This window comes from Antennarius striatus, chromosome 7, assembly GCF_040054535.1.
Source record: "Antennarius striatus isolate MH-2024 chromosome 7, ASM4005453v1, whole genome shotgun sequence".
NCBI classification, from domain to species: domain Eukaryota; kingdom Metazoa; phylum Chordata; class Actinopteri; order Lophiiformes; family Antennariidae; genus Antennarius; species Antennarius striatus.
The window spans coordinates 21,225,954-21,250,495 of NC_090782.1; the positions used below are offsets into that span (position 1 = coordinate 21,225,954).

Sequence of the window (24,542 nt, forward strand, 5' to 3'; positions counted from 1 at the left end):
TTGACAACCTGTTGAAATATCTGGCTGTGGTAAATATAAATGTTCTGTTCTCAGAATTCTTTGAGACATTGGTACATTAATTCCAAACTGTGCTGCGCAGCATGTGGGGTACATTTGTTAAATTATCAGTATTGTGACTGTGAGACTGTGTTCTCTGTTGTTGTTTTTTTATTGATGGACATTCTTTAAAATCTAATTCCTTATATTTATCCTCATTTTTGAATAAAGTACAAGTACTGGGTGTTCTTATATCTATTGGTATCACGAGTTACACTATGAATATCCTTGTCAGACAAAAGCAGCAGCAGCTGATCAGAGAAAAAAAACACACTGAAGCACAGCCAACTCTTCTGTACAGCTTGAAATGCATAATCACATTCAGTGTGTGTGTGTGTGTGTGTGTGTGTGTGTGTGTGGTGGTGGTGGTGGTGGTGGGGGCTTGCTTAAGTCATGAACTGATTTCATTGCATAAGCAATAGTGCTGAGAAAGTTTGAGCCTGATGTCTTTTCCAGAGAACAAACTCATTTCCTGTGAAGCTGAAAAACAAGCTGATCCTGCATTTTGAAGAGTCCTGCCTAATGGAGCTGATATTCATTTGATAAAACAGACCAACAGTCTGAACCAGGAAGAACAATAAAGGCTGCTGACATCTACCATTCTGTAAACTGTCACAGGGCAACCGGACAAGAAAAATTGAAGAAATAATGGCACATGTGGTACTTTTCCACTGCTCATTACTGTTTACTGGATTAACAGGAAAAAAAATGAAGAGCTACACATGAGACGCAGCACCTGCCAAAGATCAAATCCCCTGAGAGGAGAGATAGACGGAGAAACCGCCGGCTCAGCTGAGGAAAAACAAGGAGAATGTGCCAAGGCAGCGTGTGACAGTATATAACAAAACAGAAAAAAGGTTCTAACTCACGTTGATGGCATTTAAATGTGTTTTGTTTCTTTCATTCTGTGAAATACAGAAGTTGTGATTTGAATTTAATGCAGATTCTGACACCTTTTCAATCATAATCATTGATCATTTTTTGTTACAGACCGCCTGAACTCAGTTTCTTCCCTTTTCTTGGTTTTCATGGCTCTTCTTTCCTTCTTTCTCCGAAGGAGGTTTGTCTGTGTGTCGTAACGCATCTGGAACTGAATTGGGATCAGTATGACACATTATACTGTCCCAACCCACACACTGTGTGCGTGTGTGTGTGTGTGTGTATACAATGATGATGACATGACAACTCTGGCTTCACTCCATCCCTCCACTTCGACAATCGCATCATCAAAGCAAGATGGATAAACTCATCAGACAATAGTTACACTATTTACCCAAGAAGACAATGTTCACCTTGTTTCACAAACACACACACACACACGCGCGACTGCGACTGCTCGCTCACTTTTTCCACACCAAAGGGATTATGGGCTCAGAGCCTCACACAGATTCCATCTCACTTTCTTGTTTGAGAGACAATTAAAATTAGGAGGGAGTATTTTATCTTCCCTTGGAAAAAATTGCAAACATGGAAAGAATATGACAGAAAAAAAAAACAAAAAGAGAGGAAATGCTGAGGCATCCACGTACGTCATCAGATTCTATCACCCAAAACCTGGTTAGCCGTTGTCTCCCAAGCACCTAATTGAAACAATAGCCTGGGTGTCACCATCTGGCTTAGAATGGAGGCTGTGATAAAAGCGCTATAACCTTGGCGTCATTTTGTGACGGCTGCATCAAAAACAATTAGAGTTTAGGGAGAATTGGTCGCTATTGTCTTGTAGATTCTCCTCCCTGATGCTACTGATGATTCATCCTTCAAAAAATGAAGAAAGTTTCCAATTTCACTAGATGAAAATGCAAAATGGGGAGAATTCAACTACAGTCACCATTAATAGAGGGTCTGATAATAAAGAGGACATATAATATCCTACTAAAAGAAAATATTCACTTTGAAAATGTGCTTCAAAAGGCTTCATACTGAGTTTTCAAGGAGCTGCCTTGGATCAATGTAAATGAACTCCAGAATTAACAACTTCTCCAAAGCTGACTAAAGCAACAACTCATCACCCAGAGGCTGTCACTCAAAAATTTAACTGTGACGTCAAAGTCACTAAAATTTAGCATAGGAGTGGTTTGTTTTGAAATCCCTCATTTCACAATATTCAACAGCAACTGCTTCACATTTGTATGTAACTCCAAGAACCCTTCCACCGCCCACTTGTGTCTGCGTGAAAGATAATGTGTTCATCCATTGCCCACACACGCTGAATCAATCCACATCAGCCAAACAGCTCTCCGTTCAGGTCGTTCCCTTGTTCTCTGCCTCGATGTCTGTTTGGAATCTTAAAAGGATCGTCTTATCTGTTGAAATTAAAAGGGACATAAAGATTTTGCGGCTATTACGATTTTATGGTAATGAAATGAAGTTTCTCATTACCGAGTGAACGTCCTCCATCAGCTCTTTACTAAATCACATTCCCCTGACTGAGGCCGTACAAACACCCATAATGCCTTTATTTTTAAATTTACCTTGAATTCAAACAGTTTCTTTACAAGTCCATACATGTGTCTAGATCTAGCATGTTTATGCATTTATTTATGCGTGTTTACGTGTTCCTTAATAAAAATACTAACCAGAAAAAAAACATTACACCGAACGTAAAAAGAGCTTGACTAAAATTTGTGTGAGAGAAACAGGAAATAGTGAAAGTGCCTGTACAGGAGGTAAACAATAAAGACGACAGCTGTAATGAAGGAAAATGGAAAAAGTAGAGAGGAAGCAACACAATTAAGGAGAAAATGTGGAGAATCTAATCTCGTCGGTGATGTAGATATTTGCATGACCGTAACTCTAAGAGCATGAATTGTGATAAACCAGAAAAAAGCTAGTGAGTCAGTGAAGACTGTTAACAGAGCCATTACTCCAAAGCGTTTGGTCATGTTGTTTGTGTTGCCAGTGTAGGTGTGGATCCGAGCTGGTGATTCAGCAGATACTTTGCCAAATGGGGAGTTGACATGAAGAATATACTCGACAAAACAACAACACAATCATGTACAAATATCAGCCAAGGCCTGTTGAGTTTTGTGCTGTTTATGTTGGAACACAATAAAGTTAGTAGAGTAGTTCTGTAAACACTCACCCCGATGTCCCTGTGGCTTTAAATGAAATGTGTTTCATGGGGGAAAAGTGCAAGTTAAATGTTCAGCTGTGTTCATCCATGTGATGGCTTCCTGTGTCCTTCAGTAGCAATAAGCAGGTAAATAGAGAGGATGACGGGACCTAATGATAGATAGAAGTCTTCCATCTAGCATTATTAGTATTCTTTATAAGTTGTTCTTTATTATGTTCCTCAGATTCTTGTTTTGACCTTTAACTTTTATTTTTGCAGAGAAAAGAGTAACAGAAGAGAATGACTGGATTTCAGACATAGCATCTTATTCTGCTTCCTCTGTAACCTCGATAGAAAAGCAATAATCTTCAAGGCAGTGAGATATTGTGTTTTTATTTCACTAAAATGCAAATTGAGGTCAAACTAAATATAACTAAACCGCTGTGGAAGAAAATGGACACAAAAAGCTTTCCATGAGACCAGGTGAGCTGAATCTCCATGACAACTCAGCTCCGCCCACCAGGCTCCTGTAAAGAGAGACTTCTTCAAGTATAGCCTGTGAGGTAGGCTACTGAAATCCTGCCTAAACATATACATGTATGTGTCTTAGCTGCACAAGGAATCTGCACCCAAGTTCCTTAAGCCCACAAACTGAATGGAAAAGTCCTGCATAAGACCTCTGTGTTCCTACTGCCAGTCGTGTCCTGCCTTAAATGGGGGTTTTTAAAGGGTTAAAGATTCATTTTCACTTTTAGCTGTGTAAATTCAGCCCTAAAGGTCCAACTGAGCAAACACCACCGAGCAGAAACCCCTCATCACCATGGAGATCCCTGCGATCATTATCACACCTGTTGCAGTCCCAGCTTGAATAAACCAAATGGGCAGTAAAATGCCCCTTTCAAAATGACCCAGGCTACAAGCTCTGACACAGATTAAAAAACCAGAGTGTCTGCCTCTGAGAATCTGACACTGGACCGGCGATCGAAGCCATCCCGGGCAGCTTTAGCCGGAGGCTTGTCTGAAATGTGTCGGTGGCCAAAGTGTCTGATCTCCCAGAAAAGACGAGTCAACAGCCACACGAGCAGCGAAAAGCATGGCATTGTTTCTGAAGACGGAAAGAAAGGTTTGGTTCTAAATTTTCAACAAAGCAGAATTGCTGCTTCAAGATATCCTTTGAAGTAAAAAAAAAAAAAAGTTTATATATATATATATATATATATATATATATATATATATATATATATATACACAGTATATTATAATGAGAATAATCTACTCCAAAATCCTGTGGCTCCATTTTTTTATGTTTATTTTCCTGGCAAACCTTCAAGTCATTCATATAAAGTATTTAAAATGATAATAAAAGAAAAGAAAGAAATTGTTTCTTATAACTTTTCAAATTATTTGAAAAATGGTTCAAAATTCTTAATATTGCAATGCCACAGAAAGTTGAAAAAGAACATTTCTGACTTGTTCCTTTATCCAGATCCACTGCAAAAGAGCCTTCTTCTTTCTATATCCTGAGCTCTTCTGACAAATTTCATTAAAATAAATGTAGTTAAAGCATAATAGATTGAAAGGGAGAAAGAAATTTGAAAAGAAAAGAAAAAAACATTCCAAAAAAACTTTTACCATGTCAGATATCCGATCACACTGCCCAATTTCAGGAATAGCAATCAGTTTTGCTAACAGACAAACCAACATAAGGAGACATAGACAGTGAAAAGAAAACCGCTGAGTCATGCTAAGAGACTGAGGAGTGACACAAAGTTCTGTTTGTTATGTTTGCCACTCATTACTGTCATTGCCTGCAGGAATTCAAAGCAAGAGCAAATAATTTTTTTTTCATTGTTGAGTTCGGAATGAGTCATCGTGGGTTTCTTACGCAGGTGCTGATCATCTAATGAATCATCTTATCAACTGTTGTAATATTGATTAATAAAAACTCACCGTCTTCACTGCATCAGTTGATGTCTAGAGACACAAAGAAAAGTAGAAAGAAAGTTTTCCCTCCACCTGATATCCTCTGCATTTGTAAAAAACTGAGGGAACACTGGGAACACAGGGACATGAACACCCCACGACTGGCAGCTTTATGTGGGGCGGCGTGTTTCTGGGTATGAGGGGCTATTTCTGATGCACCGTCTCAGAATACACACCAACAGCTAACAACTCAAAAGAGACTGAATGTGCATGCGTTTACGCTAATCTGTATCTGCAGGTGTGTGTGCACAGCGAGCATAGGTGGGATTAGATTTTACCAGATAAATGCCATCTCTATTTTTTGCATGCATGTAAAGCAGAGTGATGAGTATATTCCTGGCTGTGCACACAAAGGGACTTCACAGAGTTTAGCGACAAGCCTGCCCTGTGTCAGTCCACACCTCAGAGGGGTTTTCTGTACGCCTGTGTTTGTGGCAAATGATATTTGATCCCATAATTCCTCTGACGCACTCGGGCCAGCAGCCCAGTCTGTAACCACACTGATCCCAAACGGGCCAAATAAACAAAGGGTCACAGAGATCGGGAAAAAAGTCACCTATAGAATGTCATCAAGTTGCAAGAGGAAGCATATATTTTATATCTTTTATTTAACGATAGGTAAGGAATGCTACTGGAATCCTAATACGGAATAAACTGGAGCAGCTTTCTTCTCTGTCTGACCACCGAAAGCACTTCGCACAAGCATTTCCCCTTTCACACACATAGGTTAGCATGCACATGATCACCTAAAAAACAACAATGGAACATTCAGGCTGCAGCAGGTGGGAACTGAACCAACAAATCTCTGAAAAAAAAAGTACCACTGCTCTTCTTCCTGAGCCACAGCTGCCCTTACTTAACTACTACTGCAGATAATAAATATTAAAATAATATTGCTAATATGCTTTGGCAAGGTTATCAGTATGCCATTTCCTAACACTGTGATACGTTGAACTTGTATGTCTTTGTCCAAGGACTCAAGATACCTAACCCCCCCACCCCACCCCTCCAACCCACTACTGGAAAAACTTAATTTGTGCTGATGCAAATAGACTGCAACCTCCGAATAAAAGCAAAATGACATAGAATATTCATTTATTAATATGCATAAAACTGTAAAAATAGGAATAACAAAGATCCCATTTCATTCAAGAGATACAGTATCTCCATTGGTGTAAGCAGACCAAAAGCAAGGCCCCCTATGCTCCACACCCCCCAACAACAGCAATCCTATTTTAAAAACAGCCTTTAAATGTCTGCTATTAGTTTAAGGCCATTGTTAGTTTCCACCACAGCTGCAGGTCCGTATCACCAGTCAAAGGTGGGAGGGACACTATTTTTAAACTGCCAGGAAGATTTAAAAAAAATCTCTGCTGAGGAGTGCGACATCTGAAAATATCTGAAAACACCTTGTATTTTCAGGTGTTGAAATAATATTAGTACATAGGTCCACCACTTCAGAAATATATTTGTTGTTATTGCAGTAATGCTGTGTGCAAAGAAGACTGCTGCTCTGTTCAGGGCTAAAAATGTCAACATGCTTCTCTGGTGTTTCTGATTGGTCGCTTGGAAATAAATCATTTTAAATCCGGGATATTTCCTTCTTAAGGTGGCTGATATAAGCTTCACTAATGGTCAGACCCAAAGCACTGCCTCCACACTATCTATTTAAACCACAGTAACGTCACACCATAACACAAAACCCAATCAAGATATCTGTAGTTAATGAAGTCTCATTGCTTTGAGCGGAGCGATATAAAGGCTTCAGTTCCACCAGAAAGGTTAAAAAAAAAAAATTCTGTATGAATCCTACAAGATGAATTTACTTTGTCGATATTTATTATATTTTATTTCTGCCCTCGCCCACAATAGGTCATTGCTTTGCTTTCATACTGGTACACCTACTATCAACGACTTTACATAACTCACATGAATAACTACTTCACACAAATGCAAAAAATATACATCTAATATAATAAAAATGTGTGTCCAAGGACAGAGATGAATTTGCTAATTTGTACTTACCTAAACATCTGGTGCCAGCTCATTGTTCATGTGGATCAGACGTTCTGATAAGGGAGCACCTCTCATCAGCTTGTTGGGTAGCACAACAGGTGTCTGGAGTGGGATTGATTTGTTGATCCAGTCACCATCCTTTGCTTTGGATTCACTCCGTGCAGTGTTTTCAGACAGAAACCTTGTGGGTATCAATCCTCTTCAATAAAACTAGTGAGCCAAATCGGATTCACCTGAAGGAGTCTCTGTTGCTGTTTAATTACGTTCAACTCACTGTCTTTGACTGTGCTTAACTAATCTTAAAAGAATTTTGGACATATACAATAATTGAAGGTATTCCAGTTTTCCTGGTGACATGACAGAGTAATATGCAAGGTCAATGGTTGAGGGAAACAGACTCCAGTGTAAAGAGCAAAGTTCCACATGTAGCTGCTGTCAGTAAAGATTGATTGAGTTTGATTTTTAAAATCACATTTACCCTCAAACCCCACTGCTAGGTTTCAATTCAAACCAATGCAAGCCTATTTTCTGTTACTTTATTTAAAATGTCACCAGGTCAAAGTTTCCATCCATCGTCAAAGCATGAGGGCATCCATTTAGGTAGCATTCACTTGATGGATTGGCACTAATTTGATGTGGGCATTCATGACATTTCTCCTCCACAGGCACTTTCTTATCCCACAGCACCAACATGGACATGTTTGCTTTTAGGTGAAATAGCTCAGCAGGAGTTGGAAGGATTGCCATTGAATTCCATAAACACCTTAATGTTCCCAGAAGTGAAAGTGTAATGACCTGGGTGCTGACGCATATTTTCACGCCACATCATCATCACTTAAAAAGCAAAATTATGTAATACTTAGGTTTATAAGCAAATACCTACAAAGCTAGTAATCTTCCCATCAGCCTCTGCTGAGCTTTGTGTTTACTGACACCTGCTAAATATTAACGTGTTTGTGTTGCCATTTGCATAGCATGCAGTTGTTAGCATTTATTGTACCGCTGTGCCTCACACAGATTGGCAAAAACTGCTTAATTGTTATCACATGAACAGACTGTTTTATTTGTCAGATAGCAGTTAGCATTGTCTACTCAGAGCGGACAGGTTCTGGATTTGACTCTAATCCTGTTTGGAGTTTGCATGATCACCTATTTGGTTCTATCTGGATGCTCTGGTTTTCACCTTCAATATAAAACACATGTCATATGGGTGAAACGTTAACTGTAAACTGTCCATAATAATGAATGGTTGTTTGCTTCACTAGTCCTGTGATGATCGGGCAACTCGTCAACAGTAGGATCCAGTCCCCCAAGGGGCCCTGTGCAGGATTAGTGGATACAGCAATGGTGAGATGTCTGCTGGTTTGTCACATGAAAGCAGTAAGATAGCCAGATGATTTCCAAAGAAATTCACTGTCCATCAATCTAAATATTTATAATGACCCTTCATTGGAGAGGCCATGTGGAAAAACTGTTTTGGATTGTTGTTCCCCTAATGAGCTCCCAGCCTGGAGGAGCACTATCTCTGGAGAGACGTTCCCCAGGCAGTCAGCTGACTCCATCATAAGTACACAGTGTGTTTGTACAGCAGTCAGCTTTTACATATTAACTGACATGTACTTAGGCAAAGCATTGAATGTGTTTTACTGACCCATCCAGTTTAACAGGAACACAGCTAAGTGTTGAAGTTGGCACTGACTTCCTCCACCAGACTTCAATCTGGTGCCAGCAACAGATACCTGTACAGGTAAACTTCTACGGAGTGACATGGATTATTTAATCATTGTTCACCTTCACCAATCTGCTGCATCTCTAGCACAACCTTCTGGATCCTTTGGGTGTCATTTACTGAAAAAAAAGACACCTGCCTTACTTTAGCTTTAAATTTGACCTCTGACAATTGTGATTAAAGTTTGAGAATAAAGCAATTTTAGGACATCTCTGTTTATGTCCTCTGTGAATTCATTATTAAATGTTGATATATTTACTTGTCCATTCCTACAATAAAAAATTAAAGATATATTTTTTTTTACTGATAATAAGGAACTGATATAAATAAATATATGTATTATTTAACACGTTAAATCAATCAATAAAAAGTAAATTTAGATAAATAATAACGAATGCTGGTGATGTATAAACCCACCCTTCAGGCGGGTAGCGGGGTTCTTCTTTCAGGGGGGAAAGTCGCACCGAACGATTTTTTGTTCCCGTTTGGAAAAGTTACCGGAAGTCCCGCCCCAAACAATGGCACGCGCCAGCGTCTTCCGCGGCGCCTCTGGATTTGAATTGTAAACTCCAGTACTGTACCGTTATTTACGGAAGTCAACTGGGGGTCCCGGATCTGAAGAACGACAGACATCAGCAAGAGCTACGGAAACTCAGAAGCGTCCAATCATGTGACACTACGCCACCGGAAATCCCGCCTCAATCAGTGACATATGCCGGCTCTCGCCACGGCAGTTCCAAAGTGACGTAAATACGAATTGATTAATAGAGATAAATTTAATTTCACTTACTTTTAGGTATTTAATAATGTTACCTTAATAATAATACTTGAGCTAGCTTCTATAAAAAATATTTTGAATTCTTTCAGTCAATAAAATTTGACTTAATTTATTTATTGTAATTTATTGTGTATTATTTAATGTAATCTGTGTAAAAGGTTTTAACTGAACAAATATTAGAAATAATACAAAATGTTTAAAAAGGTGTGACAAATATATAGAAAACAGCTTGTAATCATTCACTGTTCAAAATACTGTACGTCACTTCGCTTCTCCAGTTGAGACACCCTGAAGCATCAACTACATTTGTTTTCCAGTGTTTTAAACAGGTATTAATCTTTTATTATATATCTAGTCTGACAGTGCAACACCCTTGCTCACCATACTATGTATGTATTTATCATTACAAGACGAGACCACTGCCTAATGTGCTGAGATGAAAAATAATCACCCCGGGTTAATGGTCTTCATCCACCAGTGCTGAATCTCTCTCAGGATGTGCGTCAGCACTGTCAGCAGAGCGAGTAAGAGGAGGGAAAAACTGAAGACTGTAATAGTAACCTTATTTTACGATGAATCACTCATTGTGGGGGTTATTTCCAATCGCCTTAAATTTTCCTCTTGGATAGTGAAACACTGAAACTGCAGCCCTGCTTTTCCCGGATCTGAACCCCAAAGGGAAACTTATCCACCCCACTGGTCACATATGAAAGGTGTTTAAGATGTAGTCAACGGCAGCATTGTAATGCAGCTGAATCCAGTTTCATCACACCAGTGTCTAATGCTGCAACCCCCCTCCCAGAGAAAGATTGTCTCCCACATTAAATCATTTGTTTACATCACTGACAAAGTAAACCGACATTTGTTGTATGAATAAGTTGTTGCAGTTGTTGGAATGTTACGGAAAATGTTTTAGACACCTGAATCATACAAAATGTTTATCAGACACACTAAAATGAATGTTTTTTTGTTTTTGCCTAATTCAAAACACATTGAGAATCAGGGATCAGACGGGACCTTACCTTACCAGTTTCTATGCATAGTGAATTATTATATATATACTATAACATTCACAATCTTCTGACGAATAATGATAAATATTAATAAAATGCATGGATAAAAGGTTGGTTACAATAAAATGATGCTCTTATCTAATTTCTCATAAATTACGCTGCTGCCCTCTAGTGGTGAAACGGAGGAACCTCAAGAAGCATCAAACAAAAAACAAATTTTCTTTGTTTACTATTTATTCCTGTGCAGTGCACTTGATCATTATTTACATCCTGTAATGGTAACAAAAACTGAGAAGGAGCACATGAACAAAATTGTACACAGTTTAGTAACACTTAAACAGCAGACAGGCAAGCACATAACATACAGGAGTCTGTATCCAAATGTGATCACTTCCATACATACCACAGTTTAAAAAAGAAAAGCAAGAAAGAAAACACATCCATTGACTACAGTGTACAGAATAAGTTTTTAACATAGTCGTAAGTCAGAGAGGGAGCTAATGACGGTTATTTCACATTTAAGTCCTCAGTGTAAATGAGAAGCACACAGTATTTAGCACTCCTATGTCTGCGAAGTCAACAAAGACAGCAGTAGCCTCTAAATCTGTTTTCAGTCCCAGATTCTTTTCCAGGTATCCAATCTCTTCTGACTTGATCAATGATGAGAGTTCTGGGTTTGTATGAAAACTTGGGAATAAGTAACAAGGTACAATGACATTAAAATATGATCGTACCCTTCGTCGATAGCTGCAAAACAGACGGTCCTGAAAACAGCGTCAAACAAACATGAAGGCAAATATTTTGATAAACTGAGTTTAAGTACATTTTTGAACTGATGATAGATGTCAGATATCACACAAAATCCTCTCTGCAAGGTTTCCCAGTTAATGAAACTTCTTCAGTTTGTACCTTCCAATAATCTATTGAGGGTTTAAATTGCATATGTTCATCATTGGCCAATGCAATATGAAATACTTTTTTTTTTACAGAAGAAGCCAATGGTAAGAAGCCCGTTCAAATCATACAGTTACATGTGATGGGGGTTCAAGAAATAGCACCTTATGACATGTACAGCTCCTAATAAAGGTTCATAGGTCAAGCTTGTGCGTTGTACCTCAACGCATGAGAAATAGCCTCAGCATTGCTCATCCAGTTCCAACGGGGTGATGGAAATATCTCAGAAATGCAATAAAAACAACATAATTAAAATCGTAATAAAAATCAAGTCGCACTCACCATTAATTAGTGAAATGAAATGTTGTAAACTCAGATGATGTGTATAGAATTCAAAGATATAAGAGATATGGTAAAGCACATTCATTGATCATCAGCTTCAATCCTATGAGAAAATCCACTTTGGGCTCTTTTTAGCACTGTACCATTTTTGTGAGGCATATAGAAATGTTAGATGTGCTTCATCATAATGTTTCAGCTCACTTCAGAAAGTCAGAAAAAATGATTTACGCTTAAAGACTTTGTATTGCTAATTCGTCAGGCAGTCTATAAGTCAATGACCAGAAACGTGTCCTTTTCATGTGTTCGCTGATGATGTGCAGTTAACCTAAAACAAAATGGGTCTGATGCACAAATGAAATGAAGATGAACAAAACTAATTGTGAATAAGTTGTCCTTCAACGCGAAGCACCTTTGTTAGTTTGTGCTTTCACGGGGATGCCTTCTAAAAAATACATCTTACCTCAGGAATGAGGGCGCATGAGGCCTCAAGGGGCTTCATGTATGCAGGCGACTGTACATGTGCTACTAAAAACAAAATACAGCATATAATCATCATTTCCCTGCTGTTAACCTCACATGAAAATCAAGATATGATTTTAAAATCAGACCAGACTTAATTTTTTTCAGAATTAAAGGAGGCATAAGTCAACTCATAATGAGAGTAAACAAGATCAGGATATTCAATATCTTTGATGCAAATTTCAGGATTAGATCAACGATTCGTACCTTTGAACATTTTTGAGGAAAGATTTGACTCTGGTTGTTTCGATTCAGTAACAAACACCTTGAGTTTGATATGACAGGTCTCATCGCGGACTCAATTTTCGCTCAGAGTACAAAGCTACTAACTTCCCCAACAGAAGGAGTGAGTGGTTTGATTGCCATTAAAAAGTCTCTCGAGCCTTACAGACTCTCTGGAGCACAATATCAGTCTATTAAACGTTTGATCGGTATCCTCCCACCTGTGATCTTTTTCTTATCTGTTGCGTTCTTTGCGTCTTACTCTGCTTTGATCCGAATCCGAATCGAGAGTGACGTCGCGGTGGCATCTGCTGTGATTGGTGGGACACTCAACAGAGAAATGAACCACGTACAGTAGATTGAGTAGGTAGGTACTTTTGAGTTATGGGTTCAGGGGGGGGGGGGGCATTAGTTCAGTTACACCGTTGTTGTGGGAACCCAAAGTAGTCTTTTGCAGATCAACTGGGCGTTGTGTTGGACAAAGGAGAAGTACGGGCCGTAGTGTAAAGGTAGAGGCAGAAGTCATTTGATGACCAGAGGCGGACACACCTTTAGGATGAGATGAGATGAGATGAGATGAGTTGACATGTCCTCTTTTCGGCCCCTTTATTGATTCAGTACAGAGGTTTTTGTCCTTGGCTTTCAAATTCTGACCAGGCGTCATTGAGTTCCATGAAAATCATCTTGGCATATTGTTCGTAGGGCTGCCCCGTTGCCTGTGAGGGCGAAAGGAAAAAATGTGAAGCGAAGAAGAATGTGTTGCTCTTCTCAAGCCATATGCAAAAGAGTCATTCAAAGCAGAGCTCGCTCACCCACCGCTGTTTTTTCTCTCTCTCTCTGTCTAGGCGGGTGCAGTATAAAAAACTACAGTTTTCTTTGGTCTGTGCTTCACTTTTCTAGTACCTGTAATCCTGCTGGCAAACAAACCTGACCCTGGCAGAAGTAGGTACTAAACAAATAAAATGTGGGACAATGCAAACAACTCAGAGAAGTTTTGAAAACCCACCCGGTCTGAAAAAAAAGGATTCTAAAGTACACAAACAAAAAAGATTCTCAAAAAAAAAAAAAAAAAAGCACAGAAAACCACAAAATGCCTGAAAAGATTCTTTAACTACAGTTTTCACATAAAAGAAGCAGAACCGTTTCTGACTCGTTCCACTATGAACGAATGAAAAGACTGTAATTCAGATAATCATAGTTGTTTATTTTGGGATGCATTACGTCTCCTTTTTTTTGTGTGTTTCTGTTTCATCTGTGTCTATTTTGTATTTATTTGACACATGCATGAAAGTTATATGGTTATACAACCGTCACAGAGCCGCCTCATCGTCTGCCCTCCGATTGATTGAAATCCAGCCACCTGTATTGATTGATCAGTAGGTGTGAATCTAATGATTCAATCACTTGATCCCACTGACTGTGTTCATTAAGTTTTGCGCTTAAAAAGGGGATGATCAGAGGGGTAGGAAGTTTCAGTCTCTCCCTGTATGCCTGCCTCATCTCACAGGTGACCAATAGCCAATCACATCAGCCCTAATTCCAGCTGTTACGTGTGCGGCCTCCTGCCCTACAAAGGACGCTGCAGATTGGCGCATTGTCCTCCCAGCTATGAGACTGGATAAAGCCAGAATCGTCGGGTACGACACGCTACCTCGGCGTAGGACCATCAATCGTCCCTCGAAAATAGGCTCGGTCCCCTGCGTCCGTTTTACAGCGTTATGTCTGCTCTTGATCAAATTGCCGATCTGTCTCATATATCGAGTCAACTCGCCTCTGTCAGGCTTCTCGCTTTGCAAAACAGAGCAGCCTTGGATTAGCATTCAACAGCTCAAGGAGGAACTTGCGCTGTGATCGGGTCTGAATGTTGAACCTTTGTGCCTGAATACAATGCTACAACTGGAGAAATAGTAAAACACCTCCATCAGACTGCGAACTCCAGTCACCACGATGGCGGGTCTTTATTTGACGGGTTGAACGCCAATTTGGTATCCTTGACTTATACCTTCATTAGAATGACTTTCATTGTGTTTGCTTTCATTGTGTCGCTGTCTTCACTTTTATCATGTGTGAAAAAGTTTCTGTGTAACTGTTAGCTATGATGTTACTGATATTTAGATCCAATATGCTGCAACCATCACACACTTTTTAGAATTCCCTAAATTATGCACACGTGTTGTAAAATGGTTAGATATAGTTTGATTAATGTTTTAGTCTATTTGCATGTCGTTTTTCATACTGCACCTGAAAAAGACCACATTTTACACTCAAAACATGAAATATTTCCTTCTTTTGTTGGGACAGCTCAGTTCTGTTAGTTAAAATTGTGAGAAAAATTGCTAAAAAAAAACCCCAAAAGGAACATGGAATAAACAAAAAACCTTCAACAATGAGCACTGGGTATAAATTAAGCTCTTTTATCATCTCTCTCACCTTATCTGGGTGGACCACCAGGACCGCTTTGCGGTAGACCTTCTTGACCTGCTCTGGGGTAACCAGGTCAGCCATTCCCACGGGTTTCCAACGCGTCTCCCCCTCCCACAACACGGTATGCATGGTGGACAGCAGAGCACGGATGTTACGCTCCTTCCCCTCGATCCAGTCCAGAATCTGGGTCACAAAACAGAAGCGTGAGAGAAGGGGAGTCATTAGCCAGCAATGAGTACATTTGGGAACGATCCAGCAGAAATGCCTTCAGTGTTTTTGGGCTTGTGACAGTTTTTTAAAGGAGTAGTTAGAGGTCATGGTAGACCTGCTGTTAAATGCTTTCACAGCCACAGGCTATTGCACATTTGGGAACTGAATTGCTATTTTTTGTGGTAGACTGGATAAACAAACAACAAAGCCCAGTGAACCGATGCCAAACTGTATTTACTCTTTATTCCTTATCACACAGATCCCAGCCTTGCCTTTATTTTCTCAGGGTCCATCTCTTTGGCCATCTCCTCTTTCCTCATCTCCGCGATAGTCCTTGGTCCCTTCTTCTCTTTGGTCCCTGCAAAGCCTTGACCGGAAAGCAGGTCGTCGAAGTTCACATCTGACGCCTTCGGCTTAGAACCTTACAAATCAAAAAGAGGGAAACAAACCCAGTCATCAGCCTGCATTACTTCTCAGCCCCTGAACTCTTCTTCCACTTTAAAATTGGTTGCACATCTACATGTTGGGCTGGTTTGGCTGTGCATTATATTCTGTTTTATTTTGAAGTTTCACTTTCAGAGTTTGTGAACTTCCTGTCTCTGTTCTATTTTCCCTCCACTCTGACTTGTTATTATCTCCATCTGCGTCTTGTCCCACCTGTTTCCAACCCACTGCTTGGATTGAAGTTGTTTCTATTCTTACTTACCAGTCTGTTTTTTGAGGAGCATCTCTGCTTCTCTGACATTTTTCTAGTTATTCCTACTCTCTTCTTGCTCCTGTGAGTTCTTTGTTAGATTTGTTTTTCAAATCTTACCTGTTGGATTTTATTTCTGCATACTGAATCTTTTGGATTTTTCCTGTTCACCACACCTCTCTGTTTTCTTGGACTTATTTCTGCTCATCTCTGAGTAGCCATTTAAAAAAATTAACAAAAAAACTGGCATAAACATATCACTGACAACCTGCAAAAGTGCTTTTCATCTAATTAAAATAACGATCAAGGGTTTCTGGACCTGCATCGAAAATAATGAGAGCACAAAAATGTTTGTTTTGTGAAATAAAAAGATTGTTTTGCAAGTACGACTAACGACAGATGAATCCTGACGATCTAGATTTATTATGTCGCCTTTGTTGCAGGATTGCATGAGAGATAACTGTCAAAAACTGGGGGGGGGGGATCAGATTTGATGAAACGATCCAACAAAAATCAAAACGTGAACACATTGTTTTCCAAATCTGCTCACCCACGCCAGGATTTGCTTTCCCGCCAGCGCTAGGTGAGCCTCCCCCCATCGAGGTGAAGTTGACGTTGTAGTTGGGTCGGTTCTGGGGCGATACATGAGGCATGGGGTTGTGGGAGGGGCTGGGCTTCGGCTGAGGGGAGGGGCCCTGTCCTTGCGGCGGCCATCCCCCGCCACCTGCAGCTCCCTGTTGCCACGACGGGAAACCGGCTCCTGTGTGGGACTGCCACCCTTCTGTGTGCTGGGGGGATGGAGGGGGTCGTGATGGGGAACCCATTGGGGGGACGAACGGGGTGGTTCCAGTTGGAGTGGTGGGTTTGCTGGAGAAGCCAGAGCCTGATGGAGGAAAATACGGAGATTGTGACGAAGATCACGTCGGATAAGGAACATAAAACGTCCAGCGTCTGACCTCCAAAGCTCCCCCCCAGTTTGCCTATGTCGGCGAATGGGTCCAAGGTGTTTGGCTTGGTTTGGTGGGTGGGGGTGCTGTGGACTGAGCCTGTGGGGCTGGTCGTAGCCGAGCGGCTGCCCATACCAAAGCCTGCTGGGAAAATCAGCCAAACTATTATAAACTAATATTCACCATTAAGTTCCACCAGCTTCCACTGATTTGAATGCATGAAAAACAAAGGTTCATGTATTTTCCCTGTTTATTCAGCATTGGATGAACATCGATTGTAATATGAGTGCGGACATTTGACCTCCTGCCTCATACCTGTGCTTGTGGTGGCAGGTCTGTTCCATTCCCACCCTCCCATGGCATTTTGTTGCTGAATGTTGACTGTTGGGGTGCCCGGTGGGACGGGGGAGCTCCGGCCTGTTCGGCACAAAAAACCTTAGTCTCACACACACCTCACCAAGCACTAAATATCAACCAAGAGACAACCGCAGAAGAGCTGAGCACTGGGAGAGGTGTGTGAGAGGATGTCAGAAGTAGTTGGTCGTTCAAGCTCGGTCCACTCATGCATACACTCATCATATATCACCCAGAACCGTACGTGAGCAAACAGGGAGTAGCAGTTGCAAAGCCGACGTGAGTGCATATTATGCAGGGAAAAACAGAATATATATTAACACATTGAGGTTTAATTCATTACCAAAACCTAGTGAGTGCACAACACAAGCAGCAGAGGCATGCCTTACCCACGCTCGACGGCTGCAGAGGGGGGGACGGAGAGCAAGCAGCATGCAGGAAGGGGTCCGGCTGCCCCACGTTACCTGGTCCAAGGAACGAGCCCATCATGTCCTGAGGCTTAGGCATGGGACCAGTCCCGAAAGGATGGAAAGCTGAGGGAAGCAACCCCCCCCCCATTGCGGTTATAGTGTGACTTCTTTATTCTATTTATTTGTGTAAATCCCAATGTGTAAGAAAGAAAATTGCCTTACCTTGACATGTATGTACTTTATTTTTACATATATCTTTATCAATTCAATTTTATTTAAACGGAATAAAAGGAAACAAATAAAACTGTCCTCATTTTTCTCGAGGACAATTTTATTTTAGTCAAGACTAATAATAAAAAAAATTTTCTCTAAATCATCACAACCCAGAAGATATTTACAATCTCAATTAATTTAAATGCATTTACGTTTTAATATATGTTAACTACATCCATTTGACAAGATCATTTTTATCTGAAGATACAATTAACCCTCTGTGAAGATGAAATATAGAGATTTAGCTTCACATCGTAGGAAGACGTGGATGTCAGCACCAACAACCTTTGAGTCAGTAATCTCACATGTTCATGGTAGTTTCAGGGTTTTACTCTCACCTGGTGCCGGAGAGGGACATGGCGATGAGGTGTTTGGGACTACTTTATGAGGAGTGGACTGCGCAGAGGACGGCCCACTGTTTGGCTGGGGCGGCCCCCCGAACAGATCTCCTAGGAGGTCAGTGGTTGTGGCTGTGGTGGGCTGGGGTTTGGGTGACGGACATGGGCAGTCCCCATCAAGACCTAGAAGATCCACGTCCTCGGGGGGTTCGTGGGCAGCTGACATCGCTGCAGGTGGGTCGGGTTTTTGAGGGGCCGTACCGCTCCGCTGGCTGGAGATGGAGAGTATCTCATCATCCGACGCCTCGCTTTCCTCAACGTGACCATCTTGACCTCCGTGGGTCCGGGTCGGTTCTGCAGGAGGAGGCAGAAGTGGGAGGTGGAGAAATTAGACACGGGCAGATAAAGTGAGCTGGATGAAATAACGGCAGGAAATTAATTACGGCAAAGCAGAGAGAGACCGACAGCAGGCACTAGCTCCAAAGAATAAAGAACCAGAATGAAGCAGGGAATAATGGCCGACGACGGAACACACTGCAGGTCACCTCTGCTACAGACACCACCCACTGCATTCCCTCCACCCCGTGTGCGGCGTGCTGGAATACATTATGCTGCACATTTTCCAGTTTGGTTCATCCAGTAATTGGAGGGGAGTTTTTAAGAGGGGGTAGGGGGGTAATTCACTGCTTAACCAGGGTTGTTTCAGTCCGGTCGGCGCAGAGAAGAAAAACACTTAATGAGCCATAAAAGAATGCATTTTTTAATAGGATCAATAAGTTTGACTGAATTGAAACAACCCCTCTTTTTAACTACAGAATCAAACTGATCTTCTATCTGTTCTCTTCTCCTGTCTTACCCTCCAGATCCAATCCCTCCATCTCATCTTGCAGAGACAGAAAGGAGACTTCATTAGATAGATAGATAGATAGATAGATAGATAGATAGATAGATAGATAGATAGATAGATAGATAGATAGATAGATAGATAGATAGATAGATAGATAGATAGATAGATAGATAGATAGATAGATAGATAGATAGATAGATAGATAGATAGATAGATAGATAGATAGATAGATAGATAGAAAGATGTTCCCATGCCTACAGTACCAGCGATAGCCAGGGCGTCCTTGTGCTCCTGATGGCCGGAGAAGAGCACGCCGGGATTGAGGTCCTTACAGGGGAACTGTTCCCACGGTGGCGTCAGGTCTTTCTGCTTGTCCACCCCCTCCACCTCTATGTCCAGTATGACATGGAAAAGCTGGGGGTATTTCTCAGGGGAGTCACATGCATCCAGCTCCGGCCTGAGAGGAAGGATTACATGTACTGTACGTTTGACAGGATTACGTATATCTGGAAATCATCATTCCTATATATCTTTTTAGGACATCTGTCATACTTGTGAAAGAGCTTAAACAGAAGAACGGATCGTACTTGTTAAACTTTAACATGGTGGTACCGGGGGTAATGAAGCCAGTGTGGAACTGGATCTGGAAGATCTGGGTGTTTGATACCTGCAAACAGTGGAACACATCTCAAACATTGATTGCGTGACAAACTTTTTTATTCCTATGACTTGACAGCTACATTTACTGGAAGGCGTAAATGGTGTGTGATTTAAAGTGATTTAAAAACAGATTCAAAAACACTTATTGCTGGCTTTTACAGATTAGTTTGATTTTAGAAGCTTCTTTCTCAGAAGAAAGAAAACCTATTAGACATATTGGGGGCATACTGTGCACCTTCAAAGATTCGTAAACATCAGCAGATGTGCGGTTAGAAGATTTATTTTGCAAGGCTTGGAAGATCAAAACTAGACCCAAAATGTTAAAAAAAGAACATAGTTTTCATCTTTTTTTTCTTCTCCAAGCTGCTGTTGGAGGATTTCTACATGTTTTCAAAAAAGATGCCAGGAAATGAAAACACCTGTCCTTCTTATTAGTTTCCTGTTGACATTTTGTGCCATTTTTTTTCACTTGGGATGAAAAAATAAGCTGCAACTAATCAAAAAACTGAGACTTCTTGATGTCTCTGTGGTCTTGAAAGTCATCATGGTGCAACATGTCATTTTTATAAGCATTACCTTGGCTTGCAGACGCCCTCCGATGGTTGACCTCATGTGGTAGACCGACACGATGACATCGCCTTGCACGCTCACACCCAGATGGAAAAGCACCTTACCCTCTTGGATTCTATGCTCTCTGGACATCCAGAATAGAAAGACGGAGCTGTCATGTAAAAAATATTTCTTAGCAGCAGTTAATTTCTGCATTTAAATGTCTCTTATCCCACCTCATCCTCTCATACTCCTGTGCAGTGGTGAAAATTTTTGTTTCCCCTATTAGGATGTCGCAGAAGGGCCGGCAGCCGCTGCGCTGCTTGTTGAAGCAGGGCACCGGACTCATGGTGAGGGCCTTGATCACCAAGGGCTTGGAGTGGGGTAGACTGGGCTTCTCTGATACCATACTGCACACATAGCCGATGTACCTGCATGGAGAGAGGAGTGAACCTTAAGCCTGTTAAGAAACGTAACCGATAATCAAACACCTCTCTATCTCTTCCTTTCTCCTGTGCTGATGCCAGTCACATCCTGAGTCGGTCTTCTCTCTCTCCTTCTCTGTCACACACACTTGCTCACCCATGTGTTCAGGAATGCGAACCTGCGATGTGAGGGCCAGAGACCAGAACCCGGCCTTTTAGCGCTGAGGAGCTGCATGGCAGGAACCGGGTTGTTGAAGAGGTGGCAGAAGCAGAACATGGCACAAACCAAGACGCCCGAAGGAGCACGACCATCCTGAAACAAGCAAACAGTGAAGACGAGTTTGCAAAACTTGTGCAAGTTTGATCAGTAAACATGCTAAACATGAGTTCTCTTAGTGTTTTATGCAAAAAAAAAAAAAAAAACGAAGCTGAGAAAGACATGAGTTCATTTCAGGTCACCGAGAGACAAAAGCAGTTCTGTGATGTGAAGTTTTTCTCTTTTTTAAAGGAACTGTTTGGAGGAGGTTATGCAAGATGGAGCAGTTTGCCAAGGCACAGCCAAACCACACTGACTTGGCAATAACATGCTCGACCACATGCTAACATGCTGTAAGGCAGTCGCTGAGTTACATTTCTTTGAAAACATAAGTACTGGAAAATATGTAGCACAACTGACATTATCAAAACGTTTAATGTGCCTACATGGGGGGGATCTCTGACTAATAAAAATGCATATTCCATGTATGGCAAGACTTCTTCTTTTACCGCTGGAATCTCTCTCAGGCTGTTTTCTCACCTGCAGTTTATGTCATTTGTTCCAGATGAAGAACAAAAAGTTATACATTTTTCTATTTTTATTTAGGATTAAATTCTGTGCAACATCAGGGGTAAAGAAAAAGAGCTGACGGGTATTAAACACAATCGATGAGAGCAGTTTGAAAAGCTCAAGGCCATGCTTTCCTCTAATTGAAATGAAAAACTGCGCTGCCACATCCAGGTTTGAGCAGAGAACTGGGAGTGGAGTTAGTTTCCTTAGCTCAGATTCTTTTGCTTTACCAATTTAATTTATACTCAAGACTGACAGTTTGGTTAAGTCATCACTAAGTGTGTATTTTGGACCAGTCACAATACAATCACAACATTTCATTTAATAAACTCCAGAAAGAAAAAAACAAAAACTAGTTGAAACTCCAGTCATGCACAGCTATGCTCATGGGTATTTTATTTTAGCTCAAACTAAAATAAAAAAGATGCCAGTGTCCAGAAAACAAGACACCGGGAAGAACTGTTTTCTATATGAAATTCAAGACCATCTTTATTTTAATGGTCCGAAAACAAATCACCTACGTTAGAAATAAAATTAACCAGCGTGCAGTTCCCTATGTATTTAATGGGGCATCATTTATGTTCAATAACTCCTCCAGCAGCCCATTAAAAGCACTGTGAGCAGCTTTAACATGATATAGCAGGACAGTTAAAACAATTCCAAACCTTATAAATTGTGTCTGTTCATGCACGTGAGACATAAATGTGTAAATATGCTTTTTTTTTTTTAAATTCAAATTGACAAGAAACTGGCAAAAATAACGTTTGGAGGGAATGAAATGATTTTGCTGTAAATGCATGGGCGTCTTCTTACCGAGCAAGTGATGACGCACACATTCTTGGGATTCTGTTTCAGCCAGTTGTGCATGTTCTTACACACTGCAAATAAGTTGTGAAGGCTGGGAGCCTGACAAGAAGGCCAATTACACTCTGAGACCTGGAGAGAAACGGGGGGTTAGAAGTTAGAGGAAGGAGGGACAACAGGTAGAGATGCAGAAACGGAGGATGGTGGATTCCAAATGGAAAGAGGTGAAGGATGATGGGAGAAGAAACATTCTGAAAAAGAAGAGGATTTTAAAAAATGACAAGAAAGGGGGGGGTGAATGTTTGGCATGATGAGTCATCAGCTACATGCAGACAGAGGCCATCTTGGTGAATGTAATGCCACAGCCTCTATTTCTGCCAGAGGGTGGCAGTCTATATAAAGAGATCCCACATGTGTCTGAAGTTGAATCCGCATCCAAATAAAGTCCATCATTCTGAGCGATAATTCAGATGGGATGGCTGTAGTCGAGGCCCATCCATAACACTAAATGTAGTGACATCTGTGGTCACTGCAGGATGTTGCTATGGTGAAGTCTGTGAAAGATGTTGTGAATCTAGAATCACTGCAGAGTTCCATTTCTAGAAGATTACAAATAGCAGAAACAATCTTATAATTTCTGCAAATATATGCATCCCTAATTGTTCCAATGACATTCCCAAATCCCAGAATGTCCTTCAAGCTCATTGTGAATCCACAAAATCAGTTAGAAAGAAAAATATTTTGTTAAATGGATATGTTGAGGGGTCAAAATACAATACTAAAAGGGATATTCGACTAAATCTGATTAAATTAATTCATCATTTTAGATTTCTTTAGCGTTCTGACTAATTTTTAAAACATTAAACTAATAATTCAGGTTCATCTGAATCTTTGCGAGGCAGCATGAGTCTCACCCTGTTGGAAAACTTGGCTCCGCGGTAGTTTCGCTGCGATAGATTGAAGACAGTGTAGTGGTCGGCGTGGCGACTGTCGAGGAAGGACCGGATGTCTTCTACGTGGTTCTGGTAGCCAATCTGCACCGACTCTGCCGGGTAGGTCATGACTGAAATAACAGAATGACATTCAGTCATTGACATGAGTCAAAGAAGAAACACATTCAAGTGGACATAAGTTTAAACCCTTCAAAATGATTATTCTAATCAGTGAAAATGTGACATTCTCAGGATCATTCAAATGCAGCACCATGGTTTCAATAATACATAGTTTTTACATTTCTTGTTTTCTGATAAAATCAGACCTGAAAAAGAGATTTAGTGTGAAATTATCCATAAATAATGCAAAAGGGGTCCTTTGGCTGCAGCTCATTCACTGATAGCTGAATGTTTTATTTAAGCCAAAATCATTAAAGGCTTTTTTGAAAGCAACGTTCAGACAGATGTATTTCTGGATTATAATTTGTGATACACACAGTTCACACCTTCACACAAAAGAAGGCCTTTACCTATGATCCGTGAGGTGACGTAAGCGATGTCCAGCTCCCCTTTAGTGTATCTGCAACAAAGACGAAATCTTTGAAGAGGATTTCAAACGCGAAAGAAAATACATACAACAAAGAGCTCTGATGATTTTCATCACTCCACTCGACACCATGAAAAGAAATTCTTTTGATTTGGTGTGTATGAGGTGTTCTGCTATATCAGATTCATATCATCACCGTTTACAGACAAGCGTTTAGTCAGGAGGGTCAAAAGAGGTAATTGCATGACTTTCTAGCATCCAAAAGATGAGTCAGCCCCTCTTCTCTCTCGCTGGCGGCATCTCAGGCTGCATGTCATTAGCATTCAAATACACACACACAAACTTACACACGCACACACACAAACTCAACAGGCTTTGGAGCAGAAGCTTCTACATTTCTGGCGGGAGGGGAAGGGGCTTTTTTTCCTTCCTTACTGAGCAAACTTGTACCGCTCTAGCTCCAAGGAATACCATTTGTGAATTATTCAACTGAGCATTGTAACCTTTCATTACAGAAATTAGCTATTCCAGATAGAATAAGGAATTAGCAATCAACTTCTGCTTTACCTTGGAAGAGATGCAAAAGAGAATTTATTAAACTCTGAGCTTTTTTTTTGGGCAAAGGCAGAAAATGGATTAAATATCTTAATATCTGTGAAGATAAATCATAAGTAGTCACCTGGAAACCTTAGCGATC

The 24,542-nt window shown here is 40.7% G+C and overlaps 2 protein-coding genes across 8 annotated transcripts in view; both read right to left on the reverse strand.

The window, feature by feature from the left end:
- The window catches only part of lepr (leptin receptor), a 28,376-nt gene extending 23,214 nt beyond the window's left edge, over positions 1 to 5,162 (reverse strand). The window contains exon 1 of the mRNA XM_068319294.1: positions 5,060 to 5,162. The gene's annotated coding sequence lies outside the window, so the exon portion shown is untranslated. The remainder of the gene's footprint in view (positions 1 to 5,059) is intronic.
- Positions 5,163 to 10,865: 5,703 nt separating this feature from the next.
- Positions 10,866 to 24,542, reverse strand: part of dnajc6 (DnaJ (Hsp40) homolog, subfamily C, member 6) — a 31,962-nt gene continuing 18,285 nt past the window's right edge. For 3 of the 7 annotated variants that reach the window (XM_068320476.1, XM_068320471.1, XM_068320473.1), the window contains 16 exons: positions 23,829 to 23,878; positions 23,281 to 23,429; positions 22,376 to 22,498; positions 20,916 to 21,049; positions 20,548 to 20,742; positions 20,339 to 20,456; positions 19,690 to 19,769; positions 19,366 to 19,559; positions 18,256 to 18,609; positions 17,624 to 17,767; positions 17,196 to 17,297; positions 16,890 to 17,024; positions 16,484 to 16,816; positions 15,512 to 15,660; positions 15,036 to 15,212; positions 10,866 to 13,321 (listed from right to left, as the gene is read on the reverse strand). In XM_068320476.1, the coding sequence (XP_068176577.1) occupies positions 13,220 to 13,321; positions 15,036 to 15,212; positions 15,512 to 15,660; positions 16,484 to 16,816; positions 16,890 to 17,024; positions 17,196 to 17,297; positions 17,624 to 17,767; positions 18,256 to 18,609; positions 19,366 to 19,559; positions 19,690 to 19,769; positions 20,339 to 20,456; positions 20,548 to 20,742; positions 20,916 to 21,049; positions 22,376 to 22,498; positions 23,281 to 23,429; positions 23,829 to 23,878 (2,539 nt within the window). In that variant the 3' untranslated portion in view covers positions 10,866 to 13,219. The remainder of the gene's footprint in view (positions 13,322 to 15,035; positions 15,213 to 15,511; positions 15,661 to 16,483; positions 16,817 to 16,889; positions 17,025 to 17,195; positions 17,298 to 17,623; positions 17,768 to 18,255; positions 18,610 to 19,365; positions 19,560 to 19,689; positions 19,770 to 20,338; positions 20,457 to 20,547; positions 20,743 to 20,915; positions 21,050 to 22,375; positions 22,499 to 23,280; positions 23,430 to 23,828; positions 23,879 to 24,542) is intronic. The other 4 variants (XM_068320474.1, XM_068320477.1, XM_068320475.1 and 1 more) reach the window with 3 other exon arrangements.